Below are 22,194 nucleotides of genomic sequence, written 5' to 3' on the forward strand. Positions count from 1 at the left end.
CATTTTGTAAAGAACAAATTGCAATTGTTTACGCCTGGAGGAAATAAACACACGTCAGAAAAGTTAATACCATTTTCATGGCGAACAAAATCATGCACGAGAAGGATAAAAATAAAATATCAGCCATAACAGTAGGGTAAATGATCAACTTCTTTGACAGAGGCTGCTTAATACTTAATAAAATTTTAGCACAAATACTTGCCAGTCGCACATTTTCGAAATAGTAACAAAAGGCCTTGTATATTAATAAAATTTAGAACTAGAATCGTACCACAGCGGCACGGGTCTATAAAATTAACAATATTCTGCAAGGTTAATATATTGTAAATCCATAAATTTACAATAAAGTACACACCGTGTTAATTATTATAATTGTTTCGTTTGTTTTTACGACGAAAGCAGCAGCCAATTTTATTCAATGCCTTGAGGTACACCATTCGATATTTTCATCAACCCTCTCTGTACCAGAGAATCTATCGTACCAAAACTTTCGGTGCAGAGTTTCCCTGGTTCCAGGCTAGAAATCTTAAAACCCTGAGCTGGATTTTGGGATTAAGTTTCCACTTTCAGTCAATTAGAAACAACCTTTCAATTTCCATGCCCGGTCAGCAATAGAAAAAAAAATATATCGGGGTTAAGTCTGAGACCGAGTTTCGCTCCCGTCCAGTCAAAAATTACCTTTTAAAAGTAAAATTCGTCTTTGACTGATTGACACAAAATCGCAAGCTCAGCCTTTTAAGATCTCCAGGTCTGTGACCAACTGTCCCAGTCCCTGGACTATGCAGTGTTTAGTCTGTCAGTCGTTATTTCTTTCAATCTTTATGTTAAAGTCCCAATTTTTAAGACTTATCTGTTATCACTACTAAACTCCCAGCTTAAAATCCTTTATGGAAATTCGTGTGTTACCAGTAGCATCTAAATTAATCTTCAAATATATTACAAGTCATGAAAAATATGCAGGCAAAAAACAAATCTTCAAAATTGTTTCCGAGTGCTGGTTTGTGGGCTAATGCCATTTTTAGCATATGCTATACATGGCGGAAATATATCTGATCGAGGAACAACCCCGGAAAACCCCGGGTAGAACCACTTACCCACGGGTAGCTATTAGTAAGCTTTCTCACATACCCACATCAGCTGAGCCTGAGACTCGAGCCCATGCGGACGGGTGCGAAGCGCCTTAGATAGTTCGGCCACCTGAGGCGACATAATTGTTTACGATAAGCAATTAAATCTTAAAGTTGCTATATGTCTGTCATAATTTAGTCTAGTTGGTTATATCAGCTGAACAACAGTATGTACCAGCTCGTAGCTGATCACATTAACACTTCAGGCTGATAGTCATGGCCCAGTCTGATTATAATCAGAGCTGCACTGTCCTACGCGACCAGCTTGCACCATGGCGTTAGGAAGGAAATACAGAGCTGAGATGAAGGCCGATAGCAATGTCAGCAGCGTAAGAACACAAAACTGCCAACAACAAAAGTATATTCGTGCCATCTAGTCCAGCTAATCTGTTGTACCTATTGCCAATGCAAATCAGGACAGCATTTATTTCTTTTTTTTTTTAAATAAAAGACTACCCACAGTATTATATGGGATACTATAGGTGATATATCTAAAAATCAAAAAGGATGTTATATCACAAAGAACAAAAATTGAGCGTTGTCTTAACGTATAAATCCACGTGTTTGTGTTGACCTCTAGTGTGCAACTCTCTCTCTCTCTCTCTCTCTCTCTCTCTCTCTCTCTCTCACACACACACACACACACACACACACATATACACATACACACACACGTGTATGTATTTGTTTTGAAGATGTACAAAGTTGGGGACAGCCTATATGTAACACAAAATAATACCCTTTGGATTCTTGTCAATATTATATTATACACGTACATATATGTATGTTTGTTTGTGTAATACTAAACATATGAGTAATTATTATACACGTTTATCAGAATGAAATGTTTTTATAGGACCAGGCTTTGTTTTCTGTAAAACAACATGGCACAAACGAGGTAAATATTAGGTACATGATGACGACTAAATGTAAGCAACTCGCCCTATTAAAATGCACGAACAGTTCCATCGGAAATGATAAAACACTTAACCTATACTCAACAGCAAAAGAAGGGCAAAAGTTTATATCGTGTATTTTTTTAAGGTTCCATTTTCCGATTTCTTCTTCGGTAAAATTTGGTTTCCATTGTTTACAGAAGGAGATTCGTACGAATATAGCCTTAAATAATTTTTTCCTCCCCGACTTCATTTGTTCTTCAAACAATACGCAAGGGTTTGTTTATGCAACAAATTTATACTGTTCTTTGGGTACACATACCATTGTTTTTGTGTTCTTTTCATCACTAACACAAATTCGTCATGTCTGAAAATTGTCAAATCAGATATTTTATATTAGTAAGTTTCAACCACAATGAAAAAAATTAAATGTTCTTCTTTGGTCAGAGAATTGGTGAGAGAACTTGGTGAATACAGGCGGTGTTTCGATTAGTCCATTTGGTTGAGCATTGGTCACTTTCAGTGGAATGACCAATTATTCGATTATGATTTTTGTAGTGGATTTGGTGAGAATTCAGTTTTGCATATTTCCTGCCTTTCTCGACTTGAATACTTGAAACACTGCATCTCTTTCGGACACAAATCATATAACCAATTAATCGATGCTTAATCGGTTATCGATCTGTCAGCAGAAATCGAAAGTCGATCGTAATATATTTTCCAATTATTAACACTTGAGCCAGGCATGAAGAGGAATTACAGAATAAAACAAAAAGGGAAACTCTTAGTAATATGCAAAGGCAAGAATCAAGGCGATAAAATCCGCCACCACCTTTTTAAGTTTAACTCGATTCTAGGTAAATGCTCAGATTGCACTTGAACATGCCCACTCTTCCCCACCATTTTCATGCCTAGGGATATAAAATATGCCGACGTCCTCCTGCAAAACGGAACAGACAAGGCAACTTTTTTTTTATATCTGGATGCGTTCCGTGTTGATGTTCCGTCAACTTAGGTATTGGTACTGGAGTTGTTATTACACCTAAACTTATTCATCACATAGCCGGAATCATGATAATGAGCAGTTAAACGAAATACATACATGCATGCATGCGTACATACCTACATACATACCTATATACCTACCTACCTACCTACCTACATGCATACATACATCGCTCCGGTGGCCTAGTGATTAGAGCATCCGCCTTGGACACAGGAGGTCGCGGGTTCTAACCCCAGCCGAGTCATACATAAGACATAAAGATGGTAGTAAATATCTTCCTCGCTAGGCGCTCAACATCAAGAGGTTAGTGTTAGGACTGGTCGGCCTGGTGTCAGGATACTGTGATTGGGTGGGACATGGTGCTACATGTCTTTTTAATATAGCATCACTATAAACTGCTACATTGCAGACATCGTAGAGATATGACTGACAAAGTTACGTTAAAAAGCCAAATCATTCATACATACATACATACATACATACATACATACATACATCGAACACGAGTTCTGTTTTTGAGTTCAACGAATGGGTCCAAGTGACATAGGTGCAGTCGTCACCAGTTTCACGCCACGCATTTCAAGCGGAAAGAACGTTGTCTAATACAATATAGGTGTGGGAACACTTAGACCTACATCCTACTCCTCAAAAATTTCACGGAATGAAGGAAATACTCGGCCATGCCTTTGAACTAATGCGGAGATGATTATACTGCTTGCATCCACTGATATTGTTTTCAGAAATACAGAACATCAACTTCATCATGTCTCAACGTGCACAACAATTGTTATATTAGGACTCGTACCATGGTAAACGGTACTAACCTGGGTGTGATCGTGGAAGCTGGTAGAAACAGATAAAACTTTGCAAGACAGTTCGAAGAGAAGTTTAGTTTTTATTTGAAGATTTACATCAACAAAAGTCTTATTATTATTATTATTATTATTATTATTATTATTATTATTATTATCATTATTATTATTTTGTTTATGTGGAACAATGACCTAAATTACCTATCGTGTAAAGGAACACTATCTCTGTTACTGAGAAATACCTGTGTCGCTTCAGTTGTTAACAAGTATATCTGATAAGATCTCAAAAGTATGTCAATATACTTGTAAACCTGTTAAGCAAAACTGCAAGCTGATACCACAGAGAGAGAGAGAGAGAGAGAGAGAGAGAGAGAGAGATGGTTGTGGTAGACATACCTTCGTGATGTTCCTCAAATACAAAGACGTCTATGGTGGAATGGTTGGAACTCTTCTTCACTTTGTGACTTGATATGTTCAATAAAACTATAGGATTTTCTGGAGCAAGTATTTTCACGTCGTGGAGGGGGTCGTAGCCAAGCCCTAATCCATCGACTAGGTGCTCGTCAATGTCTGGTCCCCTCAGACTGAAAGTAGAATGTATACCGGCAGCACCTGTGTATCGAAGTGACAAAAGGTACACTGCTATTAAACTCAAAAGGGCACAGCCGAATAGTGCGTGTTTCCAAACGTGTCGTCGAGTGAACAACATTTTCATACGTCGAAAATTCAGCATTTGTTCTGTGACTGTTGACTTGTATATAGTAGATCGAAGTGGGCTGTAGTTGTGGAGTCCTGCAGTTTATATAATGCGGAGTTGACATTCAATTAACAAGTTCCGCTTTGTGAATAAGCTGCAAGTAGTACAACTCTTAAAGGTGATACCTCTTCCTTGTAACACGAGCTATATATAGCACAGCTCATACAAGCCATTTGATGTGGAACGTTCCGAAACGGCACATTCAATTCAGAGGTAGATCCTTTTAAATAAAGTTTGACACATCCACATATGGACTAGTCACATTTCCCTTCTCGCCCCACTCCCTCAATCAATCAACCAACCAATCAATCAATCAATCAATCAATCAGTCAATCAATCAATCAATCGCTCTCTACATCGTGACATTGTGAGATAGAAATATGAATGAACCAAAACATGTCAAACATATAAATGAGAAAAAGAGTTAACATCCAGTCCAGGAGCCGCTAAAGGGCAAAAAGGAAATTTAACATGAAAAGGCAGAATAAGGCATAAGTAGAATTTAAAATAGGGTTTATGTATGACTCGCGACTACCCTATAAATTAAGGGTTGGGTGTGACACTGTGACAAGGAAATTGTAATGCAAAAATATTTTTATACAATTCAAATACACACCACACGATCCAGTACCCGCTTTTAGATTACAATAAAGCACACCACATATACAATCCAGTACCCCCATTTTTATTACAAACCAAACAACATTCCCCTACTCGAAAAGGGCAGGCGAGTTGATATGCATACTCTATACTTAAATACACACAAACATACAATCATACACATGGGTAGGAAGTGTTTAAAGACATACTACGATACCCTTACATACAATCATACTGTCACACAGAAGAGAGAAAGGGTCATGGGCTTTAAGTTTAAAATTTAAACAACATATACATTCAGGAACATAAACAAAAACATTAAACACAATTTATTGGGGGCAAATCTGATCAGTATCTCTTTTCTAGAGATGTGGGTGTCCCTAAAAAGGCATGTTGGGATAAGTTAACCACAGTCGGTTAACACAAGAGGAATTGCTTCAACGATCTTCTCAAATTTTGTCACAAGGAAGGTCTGTAGACCCGCTTCAAATACCATTGTCTCTACACTTGCAACCGTCTCTTCCACATCGCGGTGTCTATGAACCTAGCAAGGGATCACTATGCATTCACATACATGGGGTAGTTAGGGTCAAACAGTATACCCAAAATTATGGTTCATGACTACGCTTGTCCACATTTTACTTTAAAAGTTCAGACAAATTGTTTTATGGATCAGTTTTGTTTATCGTCCGAAGACATGTACGACCCTTTAGGATGCGCGCTTTTGCGCAGTACTTAATTTTATTATTATATATTTTGTTCACCCAGGCAAGCCATAGAAATATGGGCGAGAAGAATTCCCTCACTCGGCCATCCACATATATGGAAGGGGGAGGAGACCCCACGGAATCCACATCCATAATTTACTAAAAGTCCGACGCCTTGTCTGCATCGCTCCAGACATCAGTCCGCCTCGTTCCACCTTCAAGATGTTATTCTGTGTTACGTCTAATCTATGCCCACCATTTGTCTATTTTCGTGCGTTGTCCTTATCTTAACGCCGAAAAAATGCGGTAGTCACATTCACGAATCGAATAATCCTGAGTTGCGAATTTTCCCATTAGGTAGTTGGTTTTTGTGTGTGTGCACTTTGCGTATTTCCTGTTCACCAAAAAGGTATCAAAGAGGATGCCTCAAGGTAGTCGCATGATTTTTGTGATCTAAATTTGGTTTTCTCGACGCCGTTATTTGACTTTACCAACAGCATGCCAGTCGGACTTTTTATGTTTCCAGGTACACAAACTTTTCACATGAGAAAGGCCTTATTTGGTCAGAATCGCAAATATTTGTTATCATTTTAGTCCAAAGAAGGACGTTTGGTTCTTCCTCTTTATTTTTTGGTGTTATTTTTCTTGCTGCTACGTTTGTTTTGTTCTTTATCCTCTCCCTTCTCTCATCTTTTACCGTTTCGATTTTCTTTCTTTCCCTTTCAGTATCTTATTTATATTCTCCTCTGGTGGTTTCACGGCTTTTCCTGCTTCTTTCGTGCTCATTTTCGTTATTACTGCTCTCCGCCCTCCGTGTCCGTCTCTTTTCCTGCGCTGTTTGTTTTCTGCTTTATGTGTTACCATAGCGTTATTGCTCGTTTGCTTTATTTTTAAAATTTTCATCTTTGTGTCAAGAGTTGATTATCCCCATTTCGCTGACGCTAGTTAGGTCTTTTCTACATAACGAACGTTTAAGAACTTTCTTGTCTGTTTGAATTGTCTATTTATCCCCTTTTCTCTGACCGAATTTTAATTGAAAGTATGTTTATTATGGTTAGTTTGTCAATTTTATGTTTCCCGTGTTTCGCTTGACATTCGGTCTGTCTCTTGATTAAAGCTAACCTTGGGGTACGTTAAGAGGGCGCTTGGTTTTCTTCTTTAAGAAACAGTTTCCACCTTGGCGGGACTGGTATTACCAGCCCCCTCCTCTTCAGTTTTCCCAACTTACATCGTTTGTTTGAGGATTTTATAGGGTTATCTTTTTTATTCCCCACCCCACCCCCGTTCGCTTGACCATCGGTCTATCGCTTCGATAAAGTAAACATTAAAGCCATCGAGGATCGGGAGCTGGTATCTTCTTTAAGAACTAGTTCAACCATGGAGGGACTGGTATTACCAGCATCCCCTCCTCGAGTTTTTCTAACTTAAATGAAGTTTGTCTTTTTTTTTTAGGCTACTTATTTTAATTTGTCCCTGTTCGCTTGACTTTCGGTCTATCTCTTTGACAAAGCGAACATTGCTGTCATTAAGGGGTGGGGGAGTGGTATATTTCCTTTTTTTCTCTTCTTTAGTTATGAATGTCAATATGTTATTATATGTACCCCCACGTTTTTGTTTTTGACCTCAAGTAATTCCGGAAACAAGCTTCTTTCCCCATTTTTTTTATTTTTTTTTTTTTTTTTTTTTTTTGCGTTTGTAGCTCCATCTTGTCTTCACCGTGATTGGGGCATGTGTTTAGCACATATTCTAGCGTATCTGGGGTCGGGCAGTGGGGTAATTTGTACTTGTTGATACTTTATTGTATTTTCCTCTGCATCCTGTCAATAGGGTTCAACCTGTTCTTATTCAGTTTAGTATATTCATGTCGTACGGATTATCTTTTAATATCGGGTCTTTTACTTTCCTAATTACTTTGTTCTGTCTTTTATGTAGGTTTCTGCCTGAGGTCGACTTCTCCCACAATTCCTGCCATTTTGAGTTTGTTTTCTTTTTGGAATATGCTGTTTATTTCTGTGACACTGTTTTCGAACATGGGTTCGTTTGCATGTGTCTGCATTTTTGTTGCCTGGAGTGAGAATGTGGGAAAGGATCCCTACGAATTCGACTATTTTACTGGCTTTGCCTATTTGTTTGAGTAGATACTTGCGTGATCTATAATATTTGGTTTACATTTTGATTGATCGGTTGCCAAGGATTGTAGGACGCTGTGTGAATCGCTCAGAATTATCGCTTCATTTACTGCTGGTTTTCCGACGTAGTTTTTAGCGCTGCTATCAGCGCGATGAATTAATTATAAGATATGGATTGCGCATTCCTCCGGTAGTTTTCTTCCAAACGATATATATTTTGTTGTGCTGTTAGTATTCCTGCCGTTGTCTTGTTTGTTTTTGTTTTGGCCCGTCTGTATAGCTCTGGGTAAAAGCACCGTATTTATCTTTAATAAATGCAAGTATTGTTGCTCTTAGTCCTATTGAGTCGTCCTTTTTTGGCTCTTTCTACTCTTAGGTTGAAATCAATTTGTTGTGTGCGGCAAGTTCATGAGGGATATAGGAAATACTTGATCTTATCCGGAGTGATTTTTGGAACACCAAGCTCGACCTATAAGTCGGCCATGATTTTCCGCTGGACATTCTATTTTTAATATTTTTGCTGAACGGTTTATTGCATTTTTTGGGGGGGGGGAGCACCAGACAGATGCTTCCCTATTTTGTCCATGTTACCCTCAAATGTATGTTTTTTTTTTTGCAGATTTTATCAAAAGAATTTTGATCAAAAATTTAGTTGAAATTAAATTTTTGATGGGATATTTATTGTCCTAATGTGTTTTAAAGGATCGTTCATCCGAAGTAGTGAATGGGGACAACCTAGGGACAAAGGGACTTTAATGTTAAATAGGGGTATATCCACTCTGGGGACAATGGAAATTTAACATGGGAAGCAATATCCACTCTGGGGACAATGGAAATTTAACATGGGGAAAAAAAAAGACATCCACTCTGGGGACAAGGGAATTTAACATGGGAGAAAGGAAATACCCACTCTAGGGACAAATGCATTGGAACAATGGGAGAAAAAAAATATCCATTCTAGGGACAAAGGCAATTGAACATGGGATTTTTTTTTTTTTTTAAAATTAAAAAATAAAAAATAAAAAAAAGGGGTAGGCAATGGAAAGTCAATCTCTTTTCGAGAAATGTGGGTGGCCCTGAAAAGGGCCTTTGGGTTTCTTCTTCTTCTAATTTCTTCTATTTCTCCACCAACTTCTTATTTTCTCTCCTACACTCTTTCTCTTCTTTTCTTTCTTTTCTTCCTTTTTTTTTTCTTCTTTCTTCTCCTCCTCTTCTTTCTTCCTCTTCTTATTTTCTTCTTCTTTTTTATTTTTTTCATTCCATGTTCTTATCCTTATCCTTTCCTCTTCATCCTCCTTTTCCTCCTTTATTTCTTTCATCACATCACTTATCATGTCCTTTACTTTTCCTAAGTTGTTAATCTCCGTCTTCACTCGATGGGGACTATAAGAATAGTGATCTTCGTTTAGCCTCACTAGCATTTGTTCCATCATGCCCAAATTGTCCAGGACGTCTTGCAATGTTTGCATTTTATCGAGGTGGTTTGAAGCCATCTTCTCTGTAGAATGGTTTGAACGACGAATACTATGGGCTCTTATACGAAAAGCGCGGACGTGATGGAAAACATCCCCCAGAACAAAATTGATATTACCTAGATTATCACTTAAAACGCGCGGACGTGATGGAAAACATCCCCTACTTTTCTCATTTCATATGATCTACTATCCACATACGTGAAGCATCAATAAACAAACCCCTAATCTACTATTTACACACGCAAAGCATTAAAATGAAACCCAAATTTACTATCCGCACCAACCTACATCAGCGCTTACAAACTCAAACACAAACTCAAACACAAACACTATAAAAAAAGAGTCAGTGTTTATATTCACACTAGTCTACATACACACATTGGCAAATCGATTGTTATTTCTTTTCTAGAGTATTGGGGTAGCCCTGAAAAGGGCTGTTTGTTTTTTAACTTCAGATGCACCTATCTAATGCTGGCACCTTCCTGGTCTGGCGCCACACACACATCTTTTTCCCCAGTCTCCTTTTACCTTTTTTCTTGGGAGTGCAGAGGCGGGATAAGTGGCTTCAGAATCCCAATTTTCTGTCTCTGGGATTCTGAAATTTCTTCTCTCCTTTTCCTCCTCTTCTTTTTTTCTTCTTTCCTCCTCCTCTCTCATCCTTCCCTCTTCGGCCTCCGCGGCCAGTTCATTTAACAGGCGCCTGGCATATTCCAGGTGCATCTGGAGTTCTAGCAGTTTCACAATTCTGGTGTTCATTCTGGTGGTGTTGATTAATCAACAAGGGCAGCTAGACTGCTGAACGAATTTCAATTTATAGTAAAAGCGCGGACGTGATGGAAAACATCCCCCTAAAAACATAAAATTGATCTTACCTAGATCATCACCAAACAACGCGCGGACCTAAAAGAAACACTCACTCACTTTTTTTTATACTACCCATTACTATTCTAAAAAATTTTCATTAATCACTTCAATATACTATGCACATACGCAAAGCAATCAAACCCCAAATATACTCTCCCCACACCTCTAACAGCAAAAAAAAAAGACATGATCTTAATCTACTATCCACACCAACGCACGTGAGCACTTACAAACACACAATCTTATACACAAACACATACCCTCACACTATAAAAAAAGAGTTAGTGTTTATATTCACACTACTCTACCTACACACATTGGCAAATCGATTGTTATTTCTTTTCTAGAGTATTGGGGTAGCCTTGAAAAGGGCTGTTTTATTTGTTTGCTATGGCAATCTTTTAGTTTCTAAGAATGCGACGTCCTCTGAGGATAGACTTTCTGACGATAGGTCTGCTACTTCGGAAAGAGAAGAAGAACTCTTTGGTGTCGATACGACAATCGACAAAGCCTCTGTCAGGTTCAGGTTGCTGCTGCTGCTGTTGCTGCTGCTGCTGTTGTTGTTGTTGTTGCTGCTGTCTCAGAAGTCTGTACTTCTCTGTCCATTCTTCTTTCTCCCTGTTCACTTCTTCTCTGAAGAGCTCTTCTATCAGGTCTTCAGTGACTTTTAACATTCTCACGTTCTCTATCTCTTCTGGCTTCGGTATCAGACTGTGTCTGACCCTATGCAAATTCATGTAGGCTTCGTTTAGCTTAGCTAGTTTGGAGCACATCTTCGTAGGAAGATGAGTCGACAATGGATGGTTAGACTGGAAACTACCCCGGTTCTTAAAGTCAAAGCGCGGACGTGAAGGAAAACATCCCTCTACGGTTTTCGAGCCGCAACGTTCAATGAGTGTCATGAGAGAGATAGAGAGAAGTGAAAGAGCATGAATCAACATTCTTATAGCCAAACAAAAGACAAAGGCATTTTTTTCAAAACACAACATTTTTTATTCAAAATCACTTAACACTAACAAACAACTCTAACATTTTTAACAATAATCCAACAATATAACATCAAACATTTTTTCAAATGACAAACATTTTTTTTCAATTCCCACTCTACTTTAAACAGGGCTGACAACGTTGTGAATGAAATTGTGATTTCCATTGTTGGAAGTCATTAGGCCATTGATGGACACTACGTTTCCTAGCTTGAGACAAAAGATAAGCATAATGGTCACAAAACCATCGATCTACTTTCACATCGTTTCTAGAAGAAGAACGAGGATCAAAATGAGTCACTAAATGTTCTAAGGAATAGCCCAGGCTGCGATGATGCAGAAAATACACACAATATTGTCCACACACCAAGGAATCTGTGCCTTGTAATTTCACATTATTGAATCGGGTGGTCTGAGCATTTCTTCTCATAAAGTCAATGATATCGTCTTCCAAAGAGGGCAATCCATACGAATCAAAATATTCCACACATCCTTCTTGAGGAAAGTAGACGGCTACCCAGTGGGTTCCTGGGAGATGACTGTCGTCCGTGTTGATCACATAAGCTAGATGGTCTTGAGGTTTGCGATGAGGGAGTTCATCTTTAGCACAGACGACGGGATTCCAAGAAGCCGTATACGAACTGTGGTTCAAAAGGTAATAAAGTTCCCAGGTATCCATGTTTTTTTCTTCTTCACAGGTAATGATAAGTCATCAATTCGATCCTGACCTTTTGCTTGAAAATGTCTGACAAGTAAAAGGCGTTTGGCTCCGACTTCTTATTCTGGTCAAAGAGAGATTCGATGCGACGGCGCTCCAGAGACGTTAATGGAGGAGAAGAATGTTTATCCAAGCCTTTATACCACTCGTTCAACACGAATTCTATCTCGATGACCCAAGCTTTGTCCAGATATTCATCCAATTTTTCTTCTTGGCTCAACATCAGACATTTGTCGTGTTGAATTTGGCTGGGATGATTGTTGTGACATCCATAGCACTCTTCCTTGATCAATTCTTTCATTACATCTGTCAGGAATGTAGCAAACAGGAGACTAAATGGGCTTCTTGTTCTGGCCATCTTGACTTCATCATGATAACTTCTTCTTTTTCCAGGGTCTCCTCACATTCCATCTCCAAAGTTTCTCCACTAGGTAAAGAGGGATAACAGTCTTCCATGGCTTCTAATAATCTAGAATGTCTTCTCTCAAACTGTTGATTTCTATCGTATTGTCGAATTCTGCATACAGGAGGACGTTCAACGTAGGATTAACAGGGTCTCGGATTGCAAACTGAAGTTCCACACGAATCTGTCCGGATTTTATAGGGTGGAAATGTCCCTCGTCGCTGCCTTGGTCTGGAGTGAAATCAAAACCCCACAAAGCATAGCCTCCTGCATAATCGTCGTACGAAATACCGTGACTGGTGTTGGTTCCTAACTGTCCCGTGGCTTCGTACAGGGACAAGTACGACCTCAAGTAATTGTTCTGGGTAAAGTTAGGCTCAAAGGGTCGGGTACACAAGGCCTTGCCATCGCGACTGACTTCAATCTTGGACACGCCAAAGTGTTGAAACTCCAAAGGATTTTCGTTGTGGACTCCATTGAAAGATGAATTCCTGACGATACCAACGATCAAACGTTTGGGTAACTGTCCTTGGAACAGATGATCTTCGATCATGGATCGCTGTCCAGTCGGAATCGTAAACGTTTTCACTTCCACGCGTCGGATTGGATACTTGGCGGTGGTTCTGCTCAACGTCTGACTGACGTCGTTTCCCACTTTGGGTAACACTTCCACACGACGCACGTAGAGCCTGGCTTCTTGGATGATAGTTTTGTATTCGTTGGCATGGGCCATCAAATGGAAAGCAGCAGTGCTACGATTCAGTTTCAGGCGGACATCCACTCCGTTTAGCAAATACTTTTCTTGTAACCACATGTCCAAATGCAAACGATCCATCAGTTCTAAACTTCGCCCTTGCAGAATTTTATCTCTACGTGTGTTAAACCCCACATTGTGAGGATTTTCAACTTCTGTCAGGGCTGTGTCGTTAAACGTGCCTGTCGTGTCAGGTTTCCATAGCACGCAAGCATCCAGATGAGTATTCTTAGCTTCTTTTCCGTACGTCAAGAGATTTTCCAGGTAGGCACGATACGGGTAAGTATCCATGCTGCTGCTGACCAGTTTGATATTCAAGTACAAGTCCACTTCGCTGAACAAGGAATGCATGAAATTGTTGATGGGCGCTACCCTATCATTGGCTCCAGGATTGGTGTTGTCCGTTTTGATCACTTTGACTTTCAAATACAGGTAACTGCTATTCAGATCGATGTAATCTTCGGGCTGACCTTTGATGTCAAACTCGATGGGAGCAGAATCTGTCAAAGAGGAGACCGGGTGAAATTCCACCCATTGGGATTCTTGCATGGTCATCATGGTGGGGGGCATGGCAAACAGATCCAGTTCCGACTTGGAACAGGCGCAAGACTCTCGGTGCATCATTTTTTTGTTCTTTCTCAATCATCGAAAACGTCTAAGTCTCGAACGGTTCTTCTTTTCTTTGTCTTTCTAGCTTTAGACGTGTGAAGTCTGGTGAAAGGGTATTTTCTTCGTCGTCTCTTTCTGCCTTGTCCTTGCTGAATGCCTGACTCGGTAGCGTGCAGGGTATTTATAGGTGTGTCTCGTTGGCCCAAAAGGTCTTTACCCGTTTGCAGCAAGACATTTTTGCCTGCCCTCATGAAAGCTTCTTTGGGGTTTTGTTTGTCGATGATGACATTTTGGAGAAATTCTTTGCCTTGCGTCAGTGCCGCATCTTTCAAGGCGTGCAATCCGCGTGTCACCATCGGTTTCAACACCGGAGCCACCGAACGAAAAGCCGATTTTAACATATCTCCTAAACCGTGTCCTCGCTGTCGAGCAACCCCTCGGTACACTGGATACATGACTTACGAGTCGTGAGAGAACCGTTTTCGAAAATGGAGTTTCACCGTGACTTTTCCTTTGGTGAATGGAATGTTTTGTCCCAGATCTCCTTTTATAGCAATGTTGACCGTGTCCAAATACGACTTGCTGACAGGCAAATAGTGAGGATGTACAAATTCGCGGTGAACATGGTAAGTGCTTCCACCTTCCTCGTCAGCGATCGTGGCAGAATCCACTTTGAAAGGAATGACACGCAGTAACGGCACAGAGGTGTGTCCCACCACGTTATACTCCACCACATCGGAGTACACAAACATCAAATTCAGTCCTTGGTTCAGTTCTACCGGGGCACGAAATAACTTGCTAAAAGACTCGTTGTCGTAAACGATTCGTAATTCGTTTTTCCTGAGCATGGTCATTCTCATGTCCATGTCTCCGCCCAACATGTCAAACAATTCAGGACAAAATAAAATGGACAGGATTTTACTCCCGTCAGATTTCATCATGAAGCGACGAGCTGCTTTGTGGTGCTCTATGGTGACATTTTTTGACACTTTCCAAAGCTTTCAGAAACACGACATTAAATCTGGAGGTAATGGTGCTGACCAAATGTTGACCACTAAAATAGTAGCCTGGGGAAATCAACAAGTGGTAGGACCACTTTTGAGTTTTGTCATCATAGGTTTTATTGTCATATTTGACATGGGTATTCAAGTACTTTTGCATTGACTCGTCATGAACTTCCACCGTAAAAAAATTTTGATTGGGAAGGACATTGAGGACTTGGGTCGGGTGAATAATTTCCACTAAAGGCACTTCCCAATGGGCTTCGTGATCTAATGGGATGGCCTGAGGTAATTTGGCCGTGTAACAGCACAACTTGTTGTTGGGAAACACCTCCATGGAACTGTCACTGGGTAAGGTTAAGTAAAATTGGTTTTGGTGACTCATAATTCCAGAGTTCTGTGGCTGTCCGAGGGGTTACTGGACGTCAGAGGCGTGTCTCCGCCCAAAATGGGGTTGTTGTTGTTATTCGAGTGGTGACTGGCACTGGCACTGGACACAAGGTTCCCGCGGTTCCCGTTCGAGGAGAATTTCAGGGATGGATTGGGAAGCAGGTAACCGATGCAACTGCTCAATAAAATGGTCCACAATTGTTTGTCTCCTTGTTGCAAACTCAAATTGGCAATGGCTGCCCCGATGACACAATACACCACGAAGATTTGGCAGAAAAAGACGATTTGCGTTTTAGGCACACGTTCTCCACACCACACCCACAAGGGTTGTTTTTGTAAATCTTGCACAGAAGAACTGGGTGAAGGAGTGGTCGACGCAGCTGCGTCTGTGTGAAAGGGCATGATGGTCACTTCTTTTTATAGTCGATGACTTGCGAAGCGTCGATCCAAGAATCAAAACTGGGTGGATATCCTTTCCAACGTACTTTGACTTCTTTGACACGTCGTTTGCCCACTTTACGGGTTCTGCGTTCGAGAATGCTTTCGATGTCGTACACGTCGTCTTCTTTTTGGTGACACGTTGTAACTCGGGCAAATAAAACGTTCCTTTGAGCACTTCTCCGTTCATGTCTTCCAATTTATAGACGGCAGGATGACGGCCATGCACTCGTCCAGTGACACGAAACAATTCGGTCGTCCAGTTAGGTAAGTAACCTTTGTCGAAAGTGCGTTTGGTTTTGCCAATGCGTACCCAATCTCCTACGGCCAACACTCCACTTTTCTTGGCGACAGTCCTCGTCGGGGACGTACCAAACAGGCGCTCAAACACCAGCACTTCGTTGTCGGGAGTCACTTCTTGCGGGGCACGTCCGATGCTTCGATGGTAAGATTGGTTGTACGCTTACACCAGGTGCGGTAAGATGTCGATGTACTTCAAAGTGTGGTGATGCGTAAAATATTTCCACATGCGTTCTTTCAAAGTGCGTTGAAAACGTTCCACGATGCTGGCTTTGGTTTCGGGATTCTCGGTGATAAAAAAATGAATGTCACGTTTCTTTAATTCTTTTTGGAAAGCTTGGTTCAGAAATTCGGTACCTTTGTCCGTTTGCCATCGAAGAGGGGGACGACCGCTTTGTTTCAACACCCGTTGCAGGGCTCGCACTAACTCGCTGCTCGATTTGGAAGTCAAGGGCACGACCCAGGCAAATTTGGAAAAGACGTCGATGACACAAAACAAATATTTGTAGCCACGATTGTAGCTAGCCAAATGAGAGACATCGGCTAAATCGGCTTGTCATTGATGATCAATGCCTTCCACTTGGGTGCGACTTCTGGCAAACTTGCGTCGAATGGGTTTGTGTAAAGTGTAGGTAGCTTGTTCTTGTAACCATCGTTGCACTTGAGGTAAACGGAGACTTTTCAGTCGCATTTTGGCAGCACGATACAATTTTTGAACTCCTGCGTAACCTGCAGGATGGGAGGGATCGTAGTAAACGCTGGCTAAGACTTTTTCCATTTTTTGTGTTTGTTTGTGTGTTAATAAGTCACCCACTCTTCGGTGATGCTACTTTGGGTGGGACGAAAGGGTGGTTTAGAAACGGATTTACGTGTCCGATGGGCTACGGGAGTAGAAGTCGAAGGTAGTGGTGGTGGAGGTGGCAATGGAATGGCTTTGGTCTTCTTTTCGTTTTTCACTTCTGGTCTCCCTTCTTTCTTTTTCACTTCTTTCGAAGGAGGAGTGGACATCATCTTTTTAACCCAAGCTTTCATTTCTTCTCGTTGGGGTGTGGAGGACGGGGTCAACAAGGATGCTGCAATCTTACTCGAAATGGAAGCTGCTGACGGTGTTTGAAACACTTCTCGCATCTCTTCTTCCTCAGGTCTTCGTGGGGTAGCATCTCTGGTGACCCCTGGGGATGGTAGTAGTGGTGGTGGTGGTGGTAGTGATGATGGTGCTGGACTTTTCATCAAGGTCTTAAAATCTTTCAGAGTGGGTAGAGCTGTTTCGTCTAAAGCTTTCTGGTGAAAGAGTTCCAGTCGTTGCAAGAGTTGACCGTACTTTTGCGATTTTTCTGTTTCGGACAAATCTTGGCGATCCATCAAGGACTGCAATTCGTGTTGTAACTGGGACATCTCGCTCAAATTGGGATTGGGAGGTAAATGCGGGGTGCGTTGTTCTTGCCAACGATGGTATTCCATCCATCGTTTGTAAGGTACTAAAGCTAGTTTTCTTCCTTCCATGGGGTTGTCAGGGGTGGATTCTGAGATCTTGGGACTTCCGAGGGCCTTTTTATCTTGCTCCCACCAGTCCTCCCAACATGGTTCCCAAGACCCCTTTCAGTAAGGGACCTAACAAGAGGGGTAAAATGCCTCCACGTTGGACCAACATCTTCTTCTTTTGACGAATGGGTATTTTCTTTTGAACCATTTGGTGCAGAACGTGACGATGTTTGCCTAAGCATTGTTTCTGGTGTTTGGACAAAGGGATCGTACCTTTCAAGACGTTCAAACAGCATTCGCACACGGTATCGATGACCTCTTTGGAGGCTGAATGAATGAGTTTTTTTCGTAGGGGTGGAGAAGCGTTGGACATGACAGATAACATGTCCCCATGGTTGACTAAACGAGGAGGCAGTCCTTTTCTTTTCTTTCCTTGGGGTTGTTTAGAAGAGGATGTTTTCTGGAGGGTGACATCTTCAGGAGCACCAAAACACTGATACCCTACTTGGTCACACACCTTTTTTTATACTGGAACTCGTCGCCACTGATTGTCTTTACGTCGTATCAATTTGAGGACAGGCATGACACGTCGTGCAGAGGTACGCAACGGACTAAATCGAGCCAGTTCTTGCTTGGACAAATCCAGTAAACTTTGTAACATGCCCGATCTCTCTTGGACTTTGATTTTGGGAGAAGGTACTTTGTAAGCAGCGGCCACTGCCGCTAAATTGGAGGGACCTGCCACTGGGGAAGTTCTTGGGGTCATCAACGGAGATGTTCTTGGTGTGATCAACGTCTCCAAGTACTCTTCAGTTCTTGGTGTCATCAACGGAGAAGTGGATGAACGTGAGGCTGCCGGAGACGCAGTCACCGCCGTGGCAGGTCGTGGTTTGCGAGTGTAAAGTTGCGTCCTGGCCGAAGTGCCTCTCTTGCGACTAGTTTTCTTCTGTGGACTTTTCTTTTTCTGGGGACTTTTTCTCTGTTTCTTTTTCTGGAGGCTTCTTTTCTTTTTCCGGGGTGGTGTCTGGTAAGAGGAGGGTCCCGCCACTGGAGAAGTTCTCCATGGGGACCTGGTCTTTTTCTTCTTCTTGGGGCTTCGTTTGACTTTTTTCTTGGGGAGAAGTTTGGGGGCATTAGGATCCCATCTTAAGAGAGAGAGCGAATGATGACCCCTCCTAGAGTACCGCTCCCTCCAGGTTTCAAAATGATTTGTTTTCTGGTTTGAGTGTCGATGCGGGGATCGGCCAGTTCGGTCAAAGCGACTTTGTTTTGATCAAAAAAGCGTTTGGTTTGATGAGGAATCTGAATGATTCCTTGGAGTAATTGACGTGCCGTCACCGTGAACCATCGTAAGACTTATTTGAGACTAGCTTCTAAGACACGAGCTCGTATTTGTGGATTTTTTTCTCGACTGATGCCATACAAGGCACGAATCAATTTGACGGGAAGATGCGACTGAAGGGACGTCATGTTCAAAATGTGTGTGAGACAGACGAAAAGGGTCTGAGGTTTTTATAGATTTTTTTGTGGAGTGAAATTAAGTCAAGGACGGAGACGTGTACAGGACAGGCCCTCCGTCTTGGCACCAGTGGTGAAACAAGTGGGTACGAAATCGCAAATCATCGGGGGTCGTAGGTTTCAAATCGACGAGCAAATAGGCGTGTGGAGTTTGAGTGGCATCTTCGTACGCCTGAGTCAGCCAAGGCGTTCCTAACTGTTTGGCTAAGACTTGCACTTGCGATTTATCTCGAGGGCTTTTAAACAAGACCACGTAATGCGCATTGAGACTGATGGTGCGATGGGCTTTACTTTGTTGAAACAAATTTTGGGTGATGTAAACGACACTGGCATTACGGTGATGCCCTTTGCGCGTGAACCACAGTTTAATTTCTTCTTCGTCTTCTCCTAACATGTCGTCAAAAATGACCAAATGGGTTTGACGGGAGTCAGAGACGATGCCGTCGTCTTCTTTAGGAATGCCTTCCACAAACACGATGGAATCGCCTTGACTTTCTCGCAAGAGGCTGTACGCCGATTGCCACTCTTTGTAACACCACACGATCCGCTGAGGTGGCCGATCGATCAAATGATGTTTATGTTCGATCAAACGTTTGACGAATTCGGTTTTGCCTGAACCGCTAGGTCCAGCAATGAGCATGTTAAAGGGATGGCGAAGATACAAAGCCTCCCAACTGGCACGATCTAAGTGTTCGTCGATGACTTTGACAGTGGAGGAAGAGGGAGCAGAGACAGCAGAGGTAGCCATAGTGTGAGGAATGTCACTTGTGACACGAAAACAAACAAGACGAGAGTTTATATACTTTTTTTCAGAACACGTTTATTGAATGTTTTAAACATGAACACGAAAGACAAAAATACATAAAAGCCAAAGGCTTAAGTACAACGATAAAAGGCACATGATAACCATTAACGTGGAATAAAAACAAGTGTCTGTACAACATGTTTTGGGTAAAGTTCTGACCAGTTCTATAGGGGGTAAGGTCACACAAGTGTCCTCCCGAAAGGGTCTTTCAGGCCTGTCCACGACAGTCCTGTCCTGGGTGACGGGTTCTTCTGGCGCCGTCACTAACACAGGTTGAAAAGTAACTTTTTTCTTTGGATGTTGAAAGGAAGGATCACACCTCTCGTGCATACTTGGGCCACTTCTTGGGTCCAAGCCTCAAAACCCCTCTTTTTCCAGTCACGGACATCTGTCCAATGGGGGTGTAAGTCACAAGCTACACACACATCGTCATACACGTCTTCGGTAGCTAAAAGTTGACGAATCTTTTTTTCCCGTAGAGGTCGAGAAGTATCCAGATGAAAACGCAAGGCTTTGAGCAAAAGGAGTCTCTCGTGAACATTTAAAGGCACCACTTTCATGTTGAATGGGGTGGTAAATACTGTTCGTAAAGAGTCCACAAGGAATCGGCTGGTAAACGAAATCGCAGAAAACAAGTCACTAAGTCACACACCACTTGTCGACCCAAATTGAATGTATACAGTTCTTGTAATAATTGATGGTAATGATCCACGGTTTGAATATGGTCATTGAGTTCCTTCCATGGAATCTGTTGGATTACATGTGATAAAAGTCGTGGCATGGCAGCCTGTTTTTATAGTCTCTTTGTTTCGGAAACAATACACGTACTTTCTAGCCAGAGATCTTCGTTTTCCAGTGGGGAATTTAAATGTTGCATACTGTAACCGAAACGTCAGAGATCGTTTAGAAGTTTCCTCTTCCGCTAAGTAGATTCCACGTAAAATATGTCGGTAATCCTTTACCTTGTCTTCCTCAATGTATTGCTGTAGGTGAATCTCGAAGTAACCAAAATAATCAACACGTGGATCATCGGGGTCATGGAAGTATTGAACAAGGTCTGACCACTGAAACAATTTCTGACGAATCAGTTCCCTTATACCATTCAGGTACCAGTGGTTAAAGATCTGGTGACGTAACGGATGCAATTGTTCTTTACGTTTCACTTGTATTTTGACCAGCTCTCGGTAAATCCTTTCTCTCAATTCCACAGGCAAAGCACGAATGTTCTCTTGTAAAGTATCCATGAATAAGTCAGTCCGTACAATTCACAATCTTCTCCTAGAGCAAAAGTAATCCACATAGTGAGTAATTTCTGACCACTGCCATTCAGGGTAACGTCCATGAATGTCAATGAACTCTTTTGATATAAACGGTCTAGAGTAATACAATAGGATGAATGCACACTTGACCCAAAGAAATCTAACATGTCCCTGCCAAACTTCCTTGTAAATCTTCTCTTGCAGTTCTTTAGGTAATGATTCAATATCGTTTTTGAAATGAAGTTTAAATACTGGTCTCGGTGATGTCGAACATTTGACTCCTAGCCAAACTGGTTTCTTCTTCGTCAACGACATGGTAAGTTACTTTAATGTCTCGGTACCACTAAGGGTAAGTAATGACAATTCGGTGACCATCGAGCATGTTCTACGTAGGCCGAATCTTGCGGTTCCCAGTGGTGAAGTGACACACCGCAACTGAAGCACTTGACTTTATCTCCTTCGCCCAAGTAGAAAAATCCGGCTCTGGCTAATTCTTCGGGGGTCGGTCCTCCCAGATACTTAGGCCATTTTCCTTTGAAAGATTGAAGACGATTTTCAAAGTCGCAGTATTCCGACAAACGCACAGGAAACGAATATTCGTCTTTCACAGATTCGTTTCGATGAGGGTTGGGTGACATGGACAGGAGTTTGCTCAGGGCTGGATGACATCCGTAGGGGGGTAGACGTAAAGGTGAACATCCCCCTTTAAAACGAAACCCAGTAAAATGTCCAAGAGGACGAGCGGCATCGCTTTCGCATCCCTCAGGTTATACACGCACAGCATCACTTTCCATGATAGGGGTAGTGAGAACAAAGTTCCCATGATGCTTTACGGCATCGCTAAGGTCACAACGTACAGCATCGTACCCATCGCAAAGCTCACAATCTCATTCCACTTCCGAAGCCCCACACTTGAATTGAGCCTGTCTAAACTTGTTTTGTGTTTCTCTGAAAGCATTCATCTTGTTCGCTCGGTCTTGGTAGTCCCAATGAACTATCGATCTTGCCTAGGGTTCCTTTTTATATACAGACCAATACCAACGTGTCCATACGGTAAGGTGAAATGATTGGGAAGTCGCACTCGCTTCTGGTACACGATTTGATAGACTTTTTCCAAGGGTCGACTGACGATGTGGTGAGTGGGTAAACGTACAATCT

General features: G+C 41.7%; 1 protein-coding gene across 1 annotated transcript in view; it reads right to left on the reverse strand.

Annotated features, from left to right (window-relative positions):
- Positions 1-4,787, reverse strand: part of LOC149803040 (uncharacterized) — a 64,034-nt gene extending 59,247 nt beyond the window's left edge. The window contains exon 1 of the mRNA XM_089952593.1: positions 4,238-4,787. Within this exon, the coding sequence (XP_089808719.1) occupies positions 4,238-4,574 (337 nt within the window). The 5' untranslated portion in view covers positions 4,575-4,787. The remainder of the gene's footprint in view (positions 1-4,237) is intronic.
- Positions 4,788-22,194: the final 17,407 nt, after the last annotated feature.

This window comes from Sinohyriopsis cumingii, chromosome 3, assembly GCF_028554795.1.
Source record: "Sinohyriopsis cumingii isolate HCF-2022 chromosome 3, ASM2855479v2, whole genome shotgun sequence".
In the NCBI taxonomy this organism is placed as follows: domain Eukaryota; kingdom Metazoa; phylum Mollusca; class Bivalvia; order Unionida; family Unionidae; genus Sinohyriopsis; species Sinohyriopsis cumingii.